At 38.2% G+C, this 13815-nt stretch overlaps 1 protein-coding gene across 1 annotated transcript; it reads left to right on the top strand.

Moving 5' to 3' along the window:
- The first annotated feature begins 9 nt into the window (after positions 1-9).
- On the top strand, positions 10-12014 carry trmu (tRNA 5-methylaminomethyl-2-thiouridylate methyltransferase). Its single transcript, XM_088346961.1, has 11 exons — positions 10-222; positions 1192-1357; positions 1434-1540; positions 4226-4348; positions 4418-4590; positions 4655-4708; positions 4817-4883; positions 4964-5064; positions 6742-6886; positions 6977-7059; positions 11111-12014. Exons 1-11 carry the CDS (start codon positions 141-143, stop codon positions 11258-11260), a joined length of 1251 nt encoding a protein of 416 aa, XP_088203087.1. The 5' UTR covers positions 10-140; the 3' UTR covers positions 11261-12014.
- Positions 12015-13815: the final 1801 nt, after the last annotated feature.

Raw genomic sequence — 13815 nt, 5'->3', positions numbered from 1 at the left:
TATGTGGTTCCGTATGATTTGTGTTTCCAGTCAGGCTCTAATCTGCAATGGACAAAAGTCATGGCTATGCCCGATAGTGATAAATGAGTGTTCAAAATGAAATATTTGACTCTTATATGGTATGCAAGTTAAATTAAAAGATGGGTGTCATACGGAGCGTGGTGTGTGCTATGTCGGGCGGCGTTGACAGCTCCGTCGCGGCCTTGTTGTTAAAGAGAAGAGGTGGGTCGAAGTCACATTGACAGATAGAAAAAGTTGTGTGTGTGTTTTCTAATACACATTGCATGCCTGTCAACCCGTACAATGTTTGTATTGTATTCGTATTTTGCCAAAATGTTTAATACGATTGTATTAAGAATTATCATACGATTTTTATCTGACTGCTGAGTTCCCCGCTCATAAACATGCTGTGCCTTCAAGAGTCATTTTGATTTTGTCACAGCTTTTCTTTAAGACCAGGGTTTTTAAACTGGTGGGTTGGGACCCAAAGGTGGGTCAATGATCCTCCTTTTTCAGTGGATCATGGGCCTTTGCCTTGGCAAATAATGCTAATAAATGGGGGTCATTTAAACTCCCAAGAGTTGATGTCTTCCAGAAAATTGTATACTGGGGCAAGTATTCCTTGCCCTAGCTCCTACTATGTTGTTTATTTTAGAGAATGATTTTATTGCTTGTTAGATCATGAAGAATTAATGTACTCTGCAGCACTTAAAATTTGAATGCCTTTCACGATGTTCTTGAGTCGCAGAGAAATACCAGAGTAATTAGCCAAAGATTTTCCGTTGTTTATTTTAGAGAATAATTATATTGTTTTGACAATTTTCGATCATTTTGATCATTATTTGCTGATAGAAAATGTACCTGGGTATGTTATGGTTGCTAGCTGTGAGATTTTACGACTTAATATTTTTTGTGATTAGAAACATGCAAAAATTTGGGGGTCGCGCGAAATAATTTGTTGATGTTGTATAGTGGGGAGAATGCCATACAGAGGGGCCGAAATACATCTCATTCTACACCGTCAGGTGAAAACGTTGTAAGGTGAAGTTTCCTTGTTTACTGTTGCTGCAACATTTAAGCACCATTTGGAGGATGTTAAGAGGGTAAAGACGACTCCAAAACTCTTCCGCAATCACAGAGGGATAACTTCGTAACTACCTGATAACAATTATCAAATCTTTCTCATGTCAGGTTACAATGTGACTGGAGTTTTCATGAAGAACTGGGACTCCCTGGATGAAAAGGGTGTCTGCACAACTGAAAAGGATTGCGAGGATGCCTACAAAGTGTGCCAAATCCTGGACATCCCATTCCATCAGGTGTCATATGTTAAGGAATACTGGAATGAGGTTTTCAGGTATGTAAAATATCAACCTACATGAAATCAACTTATTTCCTTGCTTATTAGTTATATATTTTTTGTATCTTTTCAGTAATCTATTAAAAGAATATGAGAAGGGAAGGACTCCTAATCCAGATATACTCTGCAACAAGCACATCAAGTTCAACCATTTCCACAAGTATGCAATCATTACCTTAGGTAGGTTTTGTCAAGGTACAGTGGACTCCGGGATACAGCTTCTCCATTTTTTCGGCCCTTCTTTATGGTATTTTCACTACCATTCAAGGTCCACAAATGATTTTGAATTCAAACTTTACAGTGTTCTTTCATATGATGAGTAACATCTCTTAAATGCCTGAATGCTATTGGTCCAAGTCATACAAAATGATGGTATGCTATCGATTTAAGTAATGGCATCAGGGGGGCTGATATGCAATTTTCTGAAATACCGCCCACAATTTATTTAGCTTCTCTCGGTTTAGAACACTGGTTGGGAACCTCAGGCTCTTTTTATGAGTACACATAGCGCTGAGATAAAATTTTGCTCAAGCAAATTTCCTCTGTAGCATTTTAACTGTGAGATGGGGGTTTTAAAGGGTTATTGTTCTATCTTCGTTATTCATTATCCATTATCCGTTATCGGTCAGTTCATAATACGCTACAAAGCCTAGGAGCCGGAGATGCTCTATTCCAAGTATGGTACATGCAAAGCATATTTAGTACTGACTGATGGGTTCAGTCCTTTATATAAAGGGCACGGTTTCTTCTACAATCTACAGTCAAGGTGTCACATGAACAGACCCCATTTTGGCTGTACGTTGCTATGGAATCCTTTATATGGTAACTCATTAAACAATGGATGTTCACGGTTGAGACACTTTATGATGAAAACCGACCGACCAAACTGTAAACACCCAAAACACCAGCAAAGCACACAAAGCAATTTGATTGGGTAAGCATTACGGGTGGGCGTATCTCTGCACACAGCCCTTTGAGACTCCTTGTGATTAAGGGCTCGACAAAGAAACATGACTTGACTTCCTTCTCTCTTGCACGCTCCCACTGTGCTAAGGGGAAATACAGCCAGGTTTTTTTTTGGGTGGGGGGGATTTTTGTACAAATAAAATTGCTTATGCCTTGTCCTGAAATCTTTAATTACCCCAAAAATGAAGGTCAAAATGAGCCACAACAATCTTCAAGGTGGGGTGCGTAATTTACTCTATTAAGTATGTGTTAACGATCCCCAACTGAGTTCAAAGAGCCTTTATGCTTTATTTTTCACTGCACCTATCTGCCTGTATCTCACTCTTATTAAGCCTCTTCAGGGCGGAAAAAAACAAAAAAGATTAAAACAGAATAGTTTATTTGAACACGCCTAAGAAATGCACGCAAATAATGTGTTACTCTGTCGCTATCTCCTGGCTTAAAGTCATGATTGCGGCCTTAAGTTTTCAGATGCTGCAACACACCTTTTAAGTAACTGCTGGAGGGAGACAAGTTTAAAGTGTAATATTTGTTGATGTGGAACACAGGGTCTGACATTATTCTTATATCATAAAGTTAATCAAATTGTCTAATGTCACACAGTGAAATAAAATCCGCTGAAAATTTACCTTTTGCCTGGTGAGTGGGTTTGGCAGTTTTGTTGAATTTTGTCTTAAAATATATGGAAAAAAGAATCAAAACATGTTGTTATTATTGCTCTTCGGGTCAAAAAGGTTCCCGACCCCTGCAGTATAGAATCTCGTGTGTTTTGTTAAGACTTTGCAGGTTCGTGATTCAATACTGTATTAATTGTACTATTTTTATTCATTATACAGTGCATCCGGAAAGTATGATGGCAGCATCATGCTGTGGGGATGTTTTTTCAGCAGCAGGAACTGGCAGACTAGTCAGGATAGAAGGAAAAATGAATGCAGCAATATATAGAGATATCCTGGATGAAAACCTGCTCCAGAGCGCTCTTGACCTCAGGCTGGGGCGAAGGTTCATTTTTCAGCAGGACAACGACCCAAAGCACACAGCCGAGATCTCAAAAGATTCGCTTCAGAACCACTCCGTGAATGTCCTGGAGTGGCCCAGCCAGAGTCCAGACTTGAATCCGATCGAACATCTCTGGAGAGATCTGAAAATGGCTGTGCACAAACGTCTCCCATCCAACCTGATTGAGCTTGAGACTTATTGCAAAGAAGAATGGGCAAAACTGCCTAAAGATAGGTGTGCTAAACTTGTGGGATCATATTCAAAAAGACTTGAGGCTGTATTTGCTGCCAAAGGTGGATCAACAAAGTATTAAGAAAAGGCTGTGAATACTTATGTAAATGTGATTTCTTAGTTTTCCATTTTTAATAAATTCAAAAATGTAGAAAAAAAACTTTTTCACATTGTCATAATGGAGTATTTTGTGTAGAATTTTGAGATAAGAGATTAAATTCATCCAATTTGGAATGAGGCCGTAACATAACAAAATTTGGAAAAAGTGAAGCGCTGTGAATACTTTCCGGATGCACTGTAGGTCATGGGCTTGCAGTGATGCTAAAAGGAGAAGCAAAAACATGATAACCATATAAATAAAGTTGGGGTTATCAAAAAAAATAGGAAGGAAGCACACAAGTCGCTATCCTCGCTAAGTTGCATTTTTATTACTCCGTCCCTGTCCCTTCCACTGCATTCCTCCTCTACTCAACCAGCTTATTTCATGTCACACCAATGGTAAATATTTTTTCCTTTACTCCACTGCACTTTCACTTTGCGATTTCCACCTCAGAACATATTCATGTTGTATCCCGGGGGTTCACACTATATTTATAAAAAACATTTGGAACAGTTTTTATTTTTATTTAGGCATAACATTTCTTGGTTTTGTTTTGTTTGAATGTGTAGGTGCTGATGCCATGGCAACCGGCCACTACGCCAGGACCTCCCAGGAAGACGAGGAGATTTTCCAGCAAACTCCTAGAACTGTACCACTTGTTCTGTTCAGAAATCGATTTGAGTTCCGAAACCGTAGGTTTTTGCCTTCACTATGTTATCTCACCTACTTTTTTTATACTCACGGCTTTGCTCCCCTCTCAGCGGTGAGACTGTACCAGGGGGCTGACCTCGTCAAAGACCAGACCTTCTTCCTTAGTCAGATCTCCCAAGATGCCTTGCGGCAGACTATGTTCCCACTAGCCGGACTAACTAAGGACTTTGTGAAAAAGATGGCGGCTGAAGCAGGCTTTCACCATGTGCTCAAGAAGAAAGAGGTGACACAAAATTAAAGAAAGGGAAAGAAAAGACGTTGTGTTTATTACAATGTCGTTATTACAGAGCATGGGCATCTGCTTTATTGGTGAGAGAAACTTTGAAAACTTTATCTTGGAGGTAGGTTTTATTTTCGGCAAGCTGCCATTATTAAGAATATTCCTTATTTACTTGTCAAGATAAGCTCGGATGGTTTTGTTTATTTTCCAATCAATGTCTCTCCCCCAGTATCTGGAACCTAAACCTGGTAACTTTGTGTCCATTGAGGATGGATCTGTAATGGGCACACACAAGGGTATGTTTGTTTTTTGGGCAGTGAATTTGAACCAGACTCACCCCTAACTTAAGGGTTTATTGTTTAACCTCTTCTTGAAGGCTGGTTCACTTTGACGTTGGGTCAAAGAGCGCGAATTGGAGGACAGAGGGATGCCTGGTTTGTTGTGGATAAGGATATTACTACGGGGGACGTTTTGGTGGTAAGAGTTTTGTCTTCAGTCACCATAAGGGTGTGATAAAGAACTTAAAATAGGGATGCACTGCGATTACTTGACTATTATTTCACATATAGATGATGGTGCCCCAGTAATCTGTAATAAGCGTCCCCTGAAAAAGAATATTAATTATGTGGAGCCATGCTATTTTTTTTTTCTTTAACAAATAATCTTTATTCTAGTAAACTGCAATTGTACAAGTTTATTACAAATTAATTAATTGTCTTATATTCTTTCCCCATTTGAAGAATGTTTAGATCATTTTAAGTATGGTTTTCAAAATTTTCTTTATTTTTAATTTATTTCTCGGAAAGTTTATCTGATTTTGTGTATTTAGAATGATTTTCTCTTTTTGAAAATGTTCTTTACCAAGTCCAGACAAATAACACCAACAAATTAGTAGAATTATCAAACATCTGCCATATGTATATTTTACTTATTTTTTTCCTTCACTAAATGCAGGACCTTGTCAGTATCTGTAAAAACAAAATAACAAAATCAGAATAACTAATATGATACATCCATGACTGGTTCTTTGTTATAATTTTAAACACAATTGTAACAATAATGATAATACATCGGTTTTGTCTTTTAATATTCTTAACCAACTGGAAGATTATATTACACATTTTATTTATCAATTTTCTCAATTTTTGACTTATTTTTCTAGAAAATTGATTTTATGTAGCATATTTCAAGTTATTTTCTCTTAATATTATTGTTTTATTTAACTGTTAAATTGATCAGCATTATCAAACATATGCCGCATTTTTTTCATTTCATTTGAAAAACAGGGCAGCACAGCGCAGTGGTTAGCGCGTGCGCGGCACAGTTCTAAGGTCTTGGGAACCTCCTGTGTGGGTTCAAATCCAGCTACCAGACTTCCTGTGCGGAGTTTGTATGTTCTCCCCGTACTTGCGTGGGTTTCTCCCGGGCACTCCGGTTTCCTCCCACATTCCAAAGACGTGCAGGTGGATTGGCCGATCCAAATTGTCCCTAGGTGCGAATGAGCAAGCTAGTTGTCTCTCCCTGAGTGCCCTGCCATTGGCTGGCAACCAATTCAGGGTGTCCCCTGCCCACTGCCAGATGATTGCTGGGATGGGCTCCAGCACCCCCGCGAGCCTACTGAGGATAAGCGGTGCAGCTAATGAGATAATGAGATTAAGAAAACAAGAAAATGATTTATTAAAATACTAATAATAAGTAAAAATTGTGAAATAAGTTAAACTAATAAAAATGCAAATTATTTTTTCTAGGAGAAAAACAAAAATGTAGTCAAATAAGAAAACATAACTAAAATAAGCTAAGTATTTAATGTATTTTTCATTTAATGATAAAAGCAAGATAAAAGTATTGTAAAATACCATCATTTTTAAAGTTTACAGTTTGAGTATATGACAACTTTATCTTTGTGCATCTACTGTATATACACATTATATTGTCTTTTTGTATTGGTCTGAAACTGCAGGACATTTTTGGTATCGGTCAGGGGGAAAAAAACAAAAAAGTATGCATCCCTAAAATCTTTATTTTTCTTTTTTTTTTTAAATCTCTTAATATATAAAAGTTCTATTATGGAGATCAGTAAAAGCGGTGACTCAAAATTTTCTTTTCGGGTATTGAGCCACACTGTCCACATTTGACTTGATCAACCACTTTTAGGCACCGTCCACCAGTCACCCGTCTCTTTTTCGCGACACCGTCCGGACGGATCGCTTCCACTGGATCGCAGAGGAGCCGCCGCCAATACTGGCTCAGAACAAGATGATGGAGTGCCACTTCCGCTTCATCCACCAGATGCCGCTAAGTGTGTGCATAAAACATTTGAAAAGTGGATTTAAATGCAGAAAGGACAAATACGATACTCAGGCATTTTACTGTTTTGGGTGTTTTGTAGCTCCCTGTACTGTGACTCTCAACATGGATGGCTCCGTGTGGATCTCCCTTACTCAGCCTCTCAGAGCTTTAACGCCAGGACAGGTACTAAAGCTATAGTATACCCTTGGTATTTTAGGGATAATCCGTTCCATAACAACCCATATCGAGAAGGTATTGAAATATATATACAGTGCATCCGGAAAGTATTCACAGCGCTTCACTTTTTCCACATTTTGTTATGTTACAGCCTCATTCCAAATTGTATTAATTTAATCTCTTATCTCAAAATTCTACACAAAATACTCCATTATGACAATGTGAAAAAGTTTTGTTTTTTTTACTTTTTTTGAATTTATTAAAAATAGAAAACTAAGAAATCACATTTACATAAGTATTCACAGCCTTTGCCATGAAGCTCAAAATTGAGCTCAGGTGCATCTTTTTTTCCACTGATCATCCTTGAGATCTTTCTACAGCTTAATTGGAGTCCACCTGCAGTAAATTCAGTTGATTGGACATGATTTGGAAAGGCACACACCTGTCTATATAAGGTCCCACAGTTGAGTGTGCATGTCAGAGCACAAACACCAAGCATGAAGTCAAAAGAACTGTCTGTAGACCTGCGAGACATAATTGTCTTGAGGCACAAATCTGGGGAAGGATACAGAAAAATGTCTGCTGCTTTGAAGGTCCCAATGAGCACAGTGGCCTCCATTATTCGTAAATGGAAGACATTTGGAACCACCAGGACTCTTCCTAGAGCTGGTCGGCCTTCTAAACTGAGCGATCGGGGAAGAAGGGCCTTAGTCAGGGAGGTGACAAAGAACCCGATGGTCACTCTGTCAGAGCTCCAGCGTTCCTCTGTGGAGAGAGGAGAGCCTTCCAGAAGGACAACCATCTCTGCAGCAATCCACCAATCAGGCCTGTATGGTAAAAGGAACATGGAAACCCGTCTGGAATTTGCCAGAAAGCACCTGAATGACTCTCAGACCATGAGAAACAAAATTATCTGGTCTGATGAGACAAAGATTGAACTCTTTGGTGTGAATGCCAGGCGCCATGTTTGGAGGAAACCAGGCACCGCTCATCACCAGGCCAATACTATCCCTACAGTGAAGCATGGTGGTGGCAGTATCATGCTGTGGGGATGTTTTTCAGCAGCAGGAACTGGCAGACTAGTCAGGATAGAAGGAAAAATGAATGCAGCAGAGATATCCTGGATGAAAACCTGCTCCAGAGCGCTCTTGACCTCAGGCTGGGGCGAAGGTTCATTTTTCAGCAGGACAACGACCAAAGCACACAGCCAAGATCTCAAAAGATTGGCTTCAGAACCACTCCGTGAATGTCCTGGAGTGGCCCAGCCAGAGTCCAGACTTGAATCCGATCGAACACCCCCTGAGAGATCTGAAAATGGCTGTGCACAAACGTCTCCCATCCAACCTGATTGAGCTTGAGACTTATTGCAAAGAAGAATGAGCAAAACTGCCTAAAGATAGGTGTGCTAAACTTTTGGGATTTTTTTTAAAATGCGCTTTTTTACCTGAAATTTAGACATTCAGTTGCGCGCCGTGTTGTTTAGAGGCTTTACGGCAGCACCCCTCCTCTTCTGCTCCGCGTGCGAGTGTGTGTCTGCACAGCGACTCGCAGAAGAGGAGAAATCAGTGTTTTGACCCAGCCACAGAAACACCGGCTTGAGATAAATGAATTAATAATGACAGCTCCTTCAGCGAAAAAATCTCGTTCTTTGACTGACGACTAGGGGCTTGTTCAAAAAATGACTGTGCTGTCTGTGCATTATGCCTCGAGAGCGTTGTACCCCGCACATCAAGTGTTAAACGTCATGACGAGACGAAACATGAATTCAAGGCGGAGACATTAAAACGCACTGTCTCCAGGTACAGCAAACAAACACAGACCCTAAAAACCTTTGTCACTGCTAAAAACACAAGCTATCACATTGCTCACTGTATAGCAAAGCACAGAAAAACATTATATCTGAGAGTCCAAATTAGCTGTTATTTCTGTTACACTTATTTTCAAGTAGCCTTCTGCCTTGTTGCTGTTATTTAATGTTTTGATATTTTCTGCAATAAGATTTCATTGATGAATGGTATGGTAGCTGTCCATATCACTTGTTTTTGATTGTAGTTCATTGTTGATGATGAATGGTTGATTCTTGTGGTAAAAAGTTGAAGTCATGGATGTCTACAGGCCTCTCCACATGTCGCTCACATTATTTTTTTAGTTTATTGATGAACAAGAATAGTGGAAGATAAATTGGTCAGTTATGCTTTTTCTGTCTAATGTCTCTCTGTTTAATGTCTATCCTTGTTGTATATTCGGACTTGTGTAAAATTACAGCCCTTTCGGATATTAAAAAAAATGTTGTGCGAGTCATTGATCTTGGTCTGGCACACTGATTTACAAATTTGAAAGTGGCACTCCACACCTAAAAGGTTGCTGACCCCTGCTCTAGAGGAATCGGTTGGTCTTTCACTTTTTATAGTTTAATCACTAAATGTGTTGATTTTTACAAACATAAAACCGTTGTATTCATACCATATTTTTCCAATCAAGTTATTAATAGTCGCTTCTTTGTTGTTTGCAGTTTAAGAATACCATTGTCAAAAAGGCACTTTTGACCTTGAGTGGTGCTCTTAAAACATAAACATTTAACATTTTTTTTACATACCGTAAATTCCGGACTATAGAGCACACCTGATTATAAGCCGCACACACCACATTTTAAGAGGATAACCGCTTTTGTGCTTACACAAGCCGCACCTGTATATAAGCCGCATGCGCCCACATTAAAACATGTAACACAATCACAAAATTAACCCAAACCCGACTTTAAGTCCCGCGATTGTAACAGAATATAAAGTACACAGTCCAAAAACCACAACCGGTAAAATGAACGGAAAATGATACCGGTACTTAAGGCTTGATGCAGACCTGCAGAATCCGGGTCCCGTTGAAAATAATCCAAGGAAAAAAAATGTATATTTCCAAAGGTAAGGGTGGGAAAAATATATATCCACTATTGTCCGCTGCGTCCACAAACACGTCTCACCTTTACTCCACTTCCCGTCAGCCCCCGTCGTTTTTCGCCCCTTCTTTTTGATTCGCCCGTGGAAAACATATCAGAATAAGTCTCTATAATAAATACACTACAAAAATATACAGTTGCAAATACATATTATACATGGTTACACATATTTACAAAGAAAGACTGTACACCGAGAGAGTTTTCAAAGCTTTAATAATAATATTATAACTTCCATCCTAAACCGTGCCTGTGAAGGCTAGCAAAACGCTACTAGCAACACGCTCGCAACACAGTTAACGGATCTGTTAAAAAAACATACCGTACTTCTAGAAATCACAGTAAACCGTCCTCATCTTCCTCCTTATAACTGATGTCATCAAAGTCGTCTTCCCCAGTATGGGAAAGAGACTTTGTCATATGGACGTCGTCCCACGTTCCCTTGTTCAAAAACTCGCTAGCAACACGTTCGCAAAGTAAAGTTTACGTGCAGTATCTGTTTCCTTCTTTATCGGACTTCTCGATTGCTTTTAGCTTGAAAGCTGCGTCATGTGCCTTTCTTTTAGCAATTGCATGGTGAAGATATGTCTAGGCTAATTTAATTTGTGCACAAGCTAAGAAGTTGCAGTCTTCCTCGGCACATATATTCCACCTGTCTAAATCTTACCTTTTGTACTCGAGCGCCGGTGGCGGCTGTTAGAAAAATTACATAAATTGGCCCCATCACTGAATAAGCCGCAGGGTTGAACGTTTGGGAAAAAAAAGTAGCGGCTTATAGTCCGGAATTTACGGTATATATATACATATGTATGGCATAACACAATCTGTTCACGTGTGCACTTTATGTGCCGTTTTCCCTTATTTGGGATATCTTTATGGCACAAAGGCACTGTCCGCTCTCGGCGTCGCAGAAAAATTATAACTTAATCTCCGGCTCTTACATGCTTAAAAAAAAGCCTCACTTCTATTGGCCGATTTCTCTGGTACATTTACATTTTATTGTCCTTTTTGTCACTGCATAATGCCACAGTTGTATCCATACATAAAAAGTGTAAGTCAATGTTTCTTGTATACGATTTACAAGCACGAGGAATGCTTTCTCCTTAGTTTGCAGTGCTCTACAAAGGTGACGAGTGTCTGGGAAGTGGCAAGATCATTCAATTGGGGCCCAGTGACTTTACCATCCAGCGGAGTCGGGAATGTTCGGCATCTTCTCAGCTCAATAAAGACAAGCAGAAGCCAGAACCTGTGAGATGACACACCTTGATTAGAGCTTTTACGAAATTACAAAATAAGAATCATTGTGATTGAAACTGTTAACAAAATTGTGGTTTGAATTAGTGAGAATTTAAATCCCTTGAGTGTCCTTGTAATCATTATTTGTCATTTGTGTAATTTAAATAATTTCACACCCAAAAAAAACTGAATCTTAATGTTGTCCGGATTCCGCATGGTGAAGATAAAGGATGACTTTTAAAAGAATTTGAACTTTCCAATTTTCCAAAAAACCCAAGGTTACACATTTGTCCATTTTTTTCCATGTATTAATTTTGTAGTATATATATTTATGTGTAAAATTCAAAATGGGGAATAATGACAAATATTGTAATTTTTTTTAAGAATTTGTAAAAATGTCATTTGTAAAATAAAGAAGTTCAAGATGTTCCGAACAAAATAGGTAAAAAAAAAAAAACATTTTTCTTGGCATGGAATGTCAATGCAGTTTCTGTACTCTCAATAGAGATTTAGTGATTTTAATATATTTTTTTCACTTATTTCTTAACTATTCTTGTTGTCTCTGACTGATTTTATTTCTCTGCCAATGACATTTAGTAACTTTCTATTTTTTTAAAATTGTTGTGTCTACCCTACTGGCAGATAATTTGTCTCATAGAATCTTTTTTTTTAGAAATATTATAATTTATTTAAATTTGTAATAGTATCCGGAATCCATGAAAATGCTTGAATTTTATTGTTGTGTTTTCAGGAATTAAAATATGCTTGAAATTTGGGTGAAGTGCTGTTAAATGCTTGAAATTGTTGCCATATTTCACAACAAGTATGCTTAAAAATGAGGCCAACTCTGCACACTGGTGGCTTTGCATTGCATTTTTTCCTTTGTGATTAATGGCAGCTGGCATTAGTTTTTAAGTTGTTGTCCTGTGAAGCATCTTCTCCCCCTACAGGCCGCACCCAAGAAACCAGGTGCATGCTACACTTAAAGACAACTTTATTAAAATTGTATTAGTGCATGGATTACGTATCAATTATGGACATTTTGGGCCATGCAAAAAATTATGGTAGCGTTTCGTGATTGTAAATTGCAATGGGAAGAACTTCCTGCAACTGAAAATGTACTTTTTTTTTTAAAGATGGTGATGAGTAAAAATGATCTCATGGAAAATATATTAACATAAAATGAAAATTATGCAAAAGGTAATTACGAAGATGAGTAAAAAACATTGGTAAGTACTGAAAAAATACCAAAAGTATGGAAAATATTGAAAATTGGTGAAATGTGTAGTAAAAATACCAAAAAACATGGTAAAGTATTAAACAGTGATTAGGGGAAAACTGAAAAGTAGTGAAAATTACTGAAACATGAGAAAAGTATTTAAAAATACTGAAACATAATGTAAAATCGTCAAAAGCATGGTAAAGTAGTGAATAGTGAAAAATTATAGAAAGTATGGAGGTAAAGAACTGAAAAGTAGAGAAAAATACAGAAACGTTTGGGAAGAGTATAGAAAAATGGTGAAACATATTGTAAAAGCACCCAGAGTATGGTAAAGTCCCGAACAGTTGAAAAATAGAAGTGTAGAAAAAATAACTGAAAAGTAGCAAATAATACTGAAACGTATATGAAAAGTATCAAAAAGTACTAAAATGTAGTGAAACATACTTAGAGGTATGGAAAATAATGAAACGTTCGTTTCTGAAAGAGTATGAAAGAGAGTGAAACGTGGGTATAATAAACCGAAAAGAATGAAAAAAAGTAACTACAGTATATTTGAATTGTTGTACATTATCTGTCCAGTAGAGGACGTTGCTATACAAGGTATTCATACCTAGTGTCTCCCATCTAATATTTCTGAATGATACAGTACTGATAATATATAGAAGGTTATGAAAATGCTAAAACCAACTAAAAATGATAGAAATGTACTAAAAAGTCGCGAAAACAGTGAAAAGTATTGTAAAAGTGCTGAAAAGTAGGTAGCCAAAACCAAAAACCATTTCAAAGGTTAAGCAAAGAATAGAATAGAATAGAATATGCCTTTATTGTCATTGTTACAACATGGGATATGCTGTGACAACGAAATTGGACGACTCCAGTCCCACATTTACAGTGAGGATAAGGAAACAAAGAGATAAAGGAACAAAGAACTTACTGACTTTGTTGTATGTATGTTTTTTTTTCCGGGGGGGGGGGTTGATGTTGATGACGTGGGTGAGGGTCAAACAGAGTTGCTGGATACAACCGGAATGTTTGATCTTATATTACACATAGTCCAGTGTTATTCTGAATTGCTCAGTCCACAATTGAATGGATTTGGGAGTACAGTCCATAAACATGCCCGATTAAAGTCGCCGTCGACGATAAAGCTCCGTTGGGGTGTGCAAGCTGCTGTTTATTGATAGCAACGGGCAGGAGATTTAGCGCTATGCTAACGTTAGCATCCGGTGAAACGGTTAGCGGTGAAATTGGGAAAGAAAGTTCTTTGTGCTCTGTAACACTCGTTTTCGGTTGCATACACTGTCTGTCTATCTACCTTGGTCATATCCCTCAAGAGGGGTGACCGACAGCAAGA

This window comes from Urocampus carinirostris, chromosome 11 (genome assembly GCF_059441175.1).
Source record: "Urocampus carinirostris isolate Australia breed hairy pipefish chromosome 11, RoL_Ucar_1.0, whole genome shotgun sequence".
NCBI classification, from domain to species: Eukaryota; Metazoa; Chordata; class Actinopteri; order Syngnathiformes; family Syngnathidae; genus Urocampus; species Urocampus carinirostris.
The sequence above is the reverse complement of the archived record's forward strand: the minus strand, read 5'-3'. Positions and strand labels throughout refer to the sequence as shown.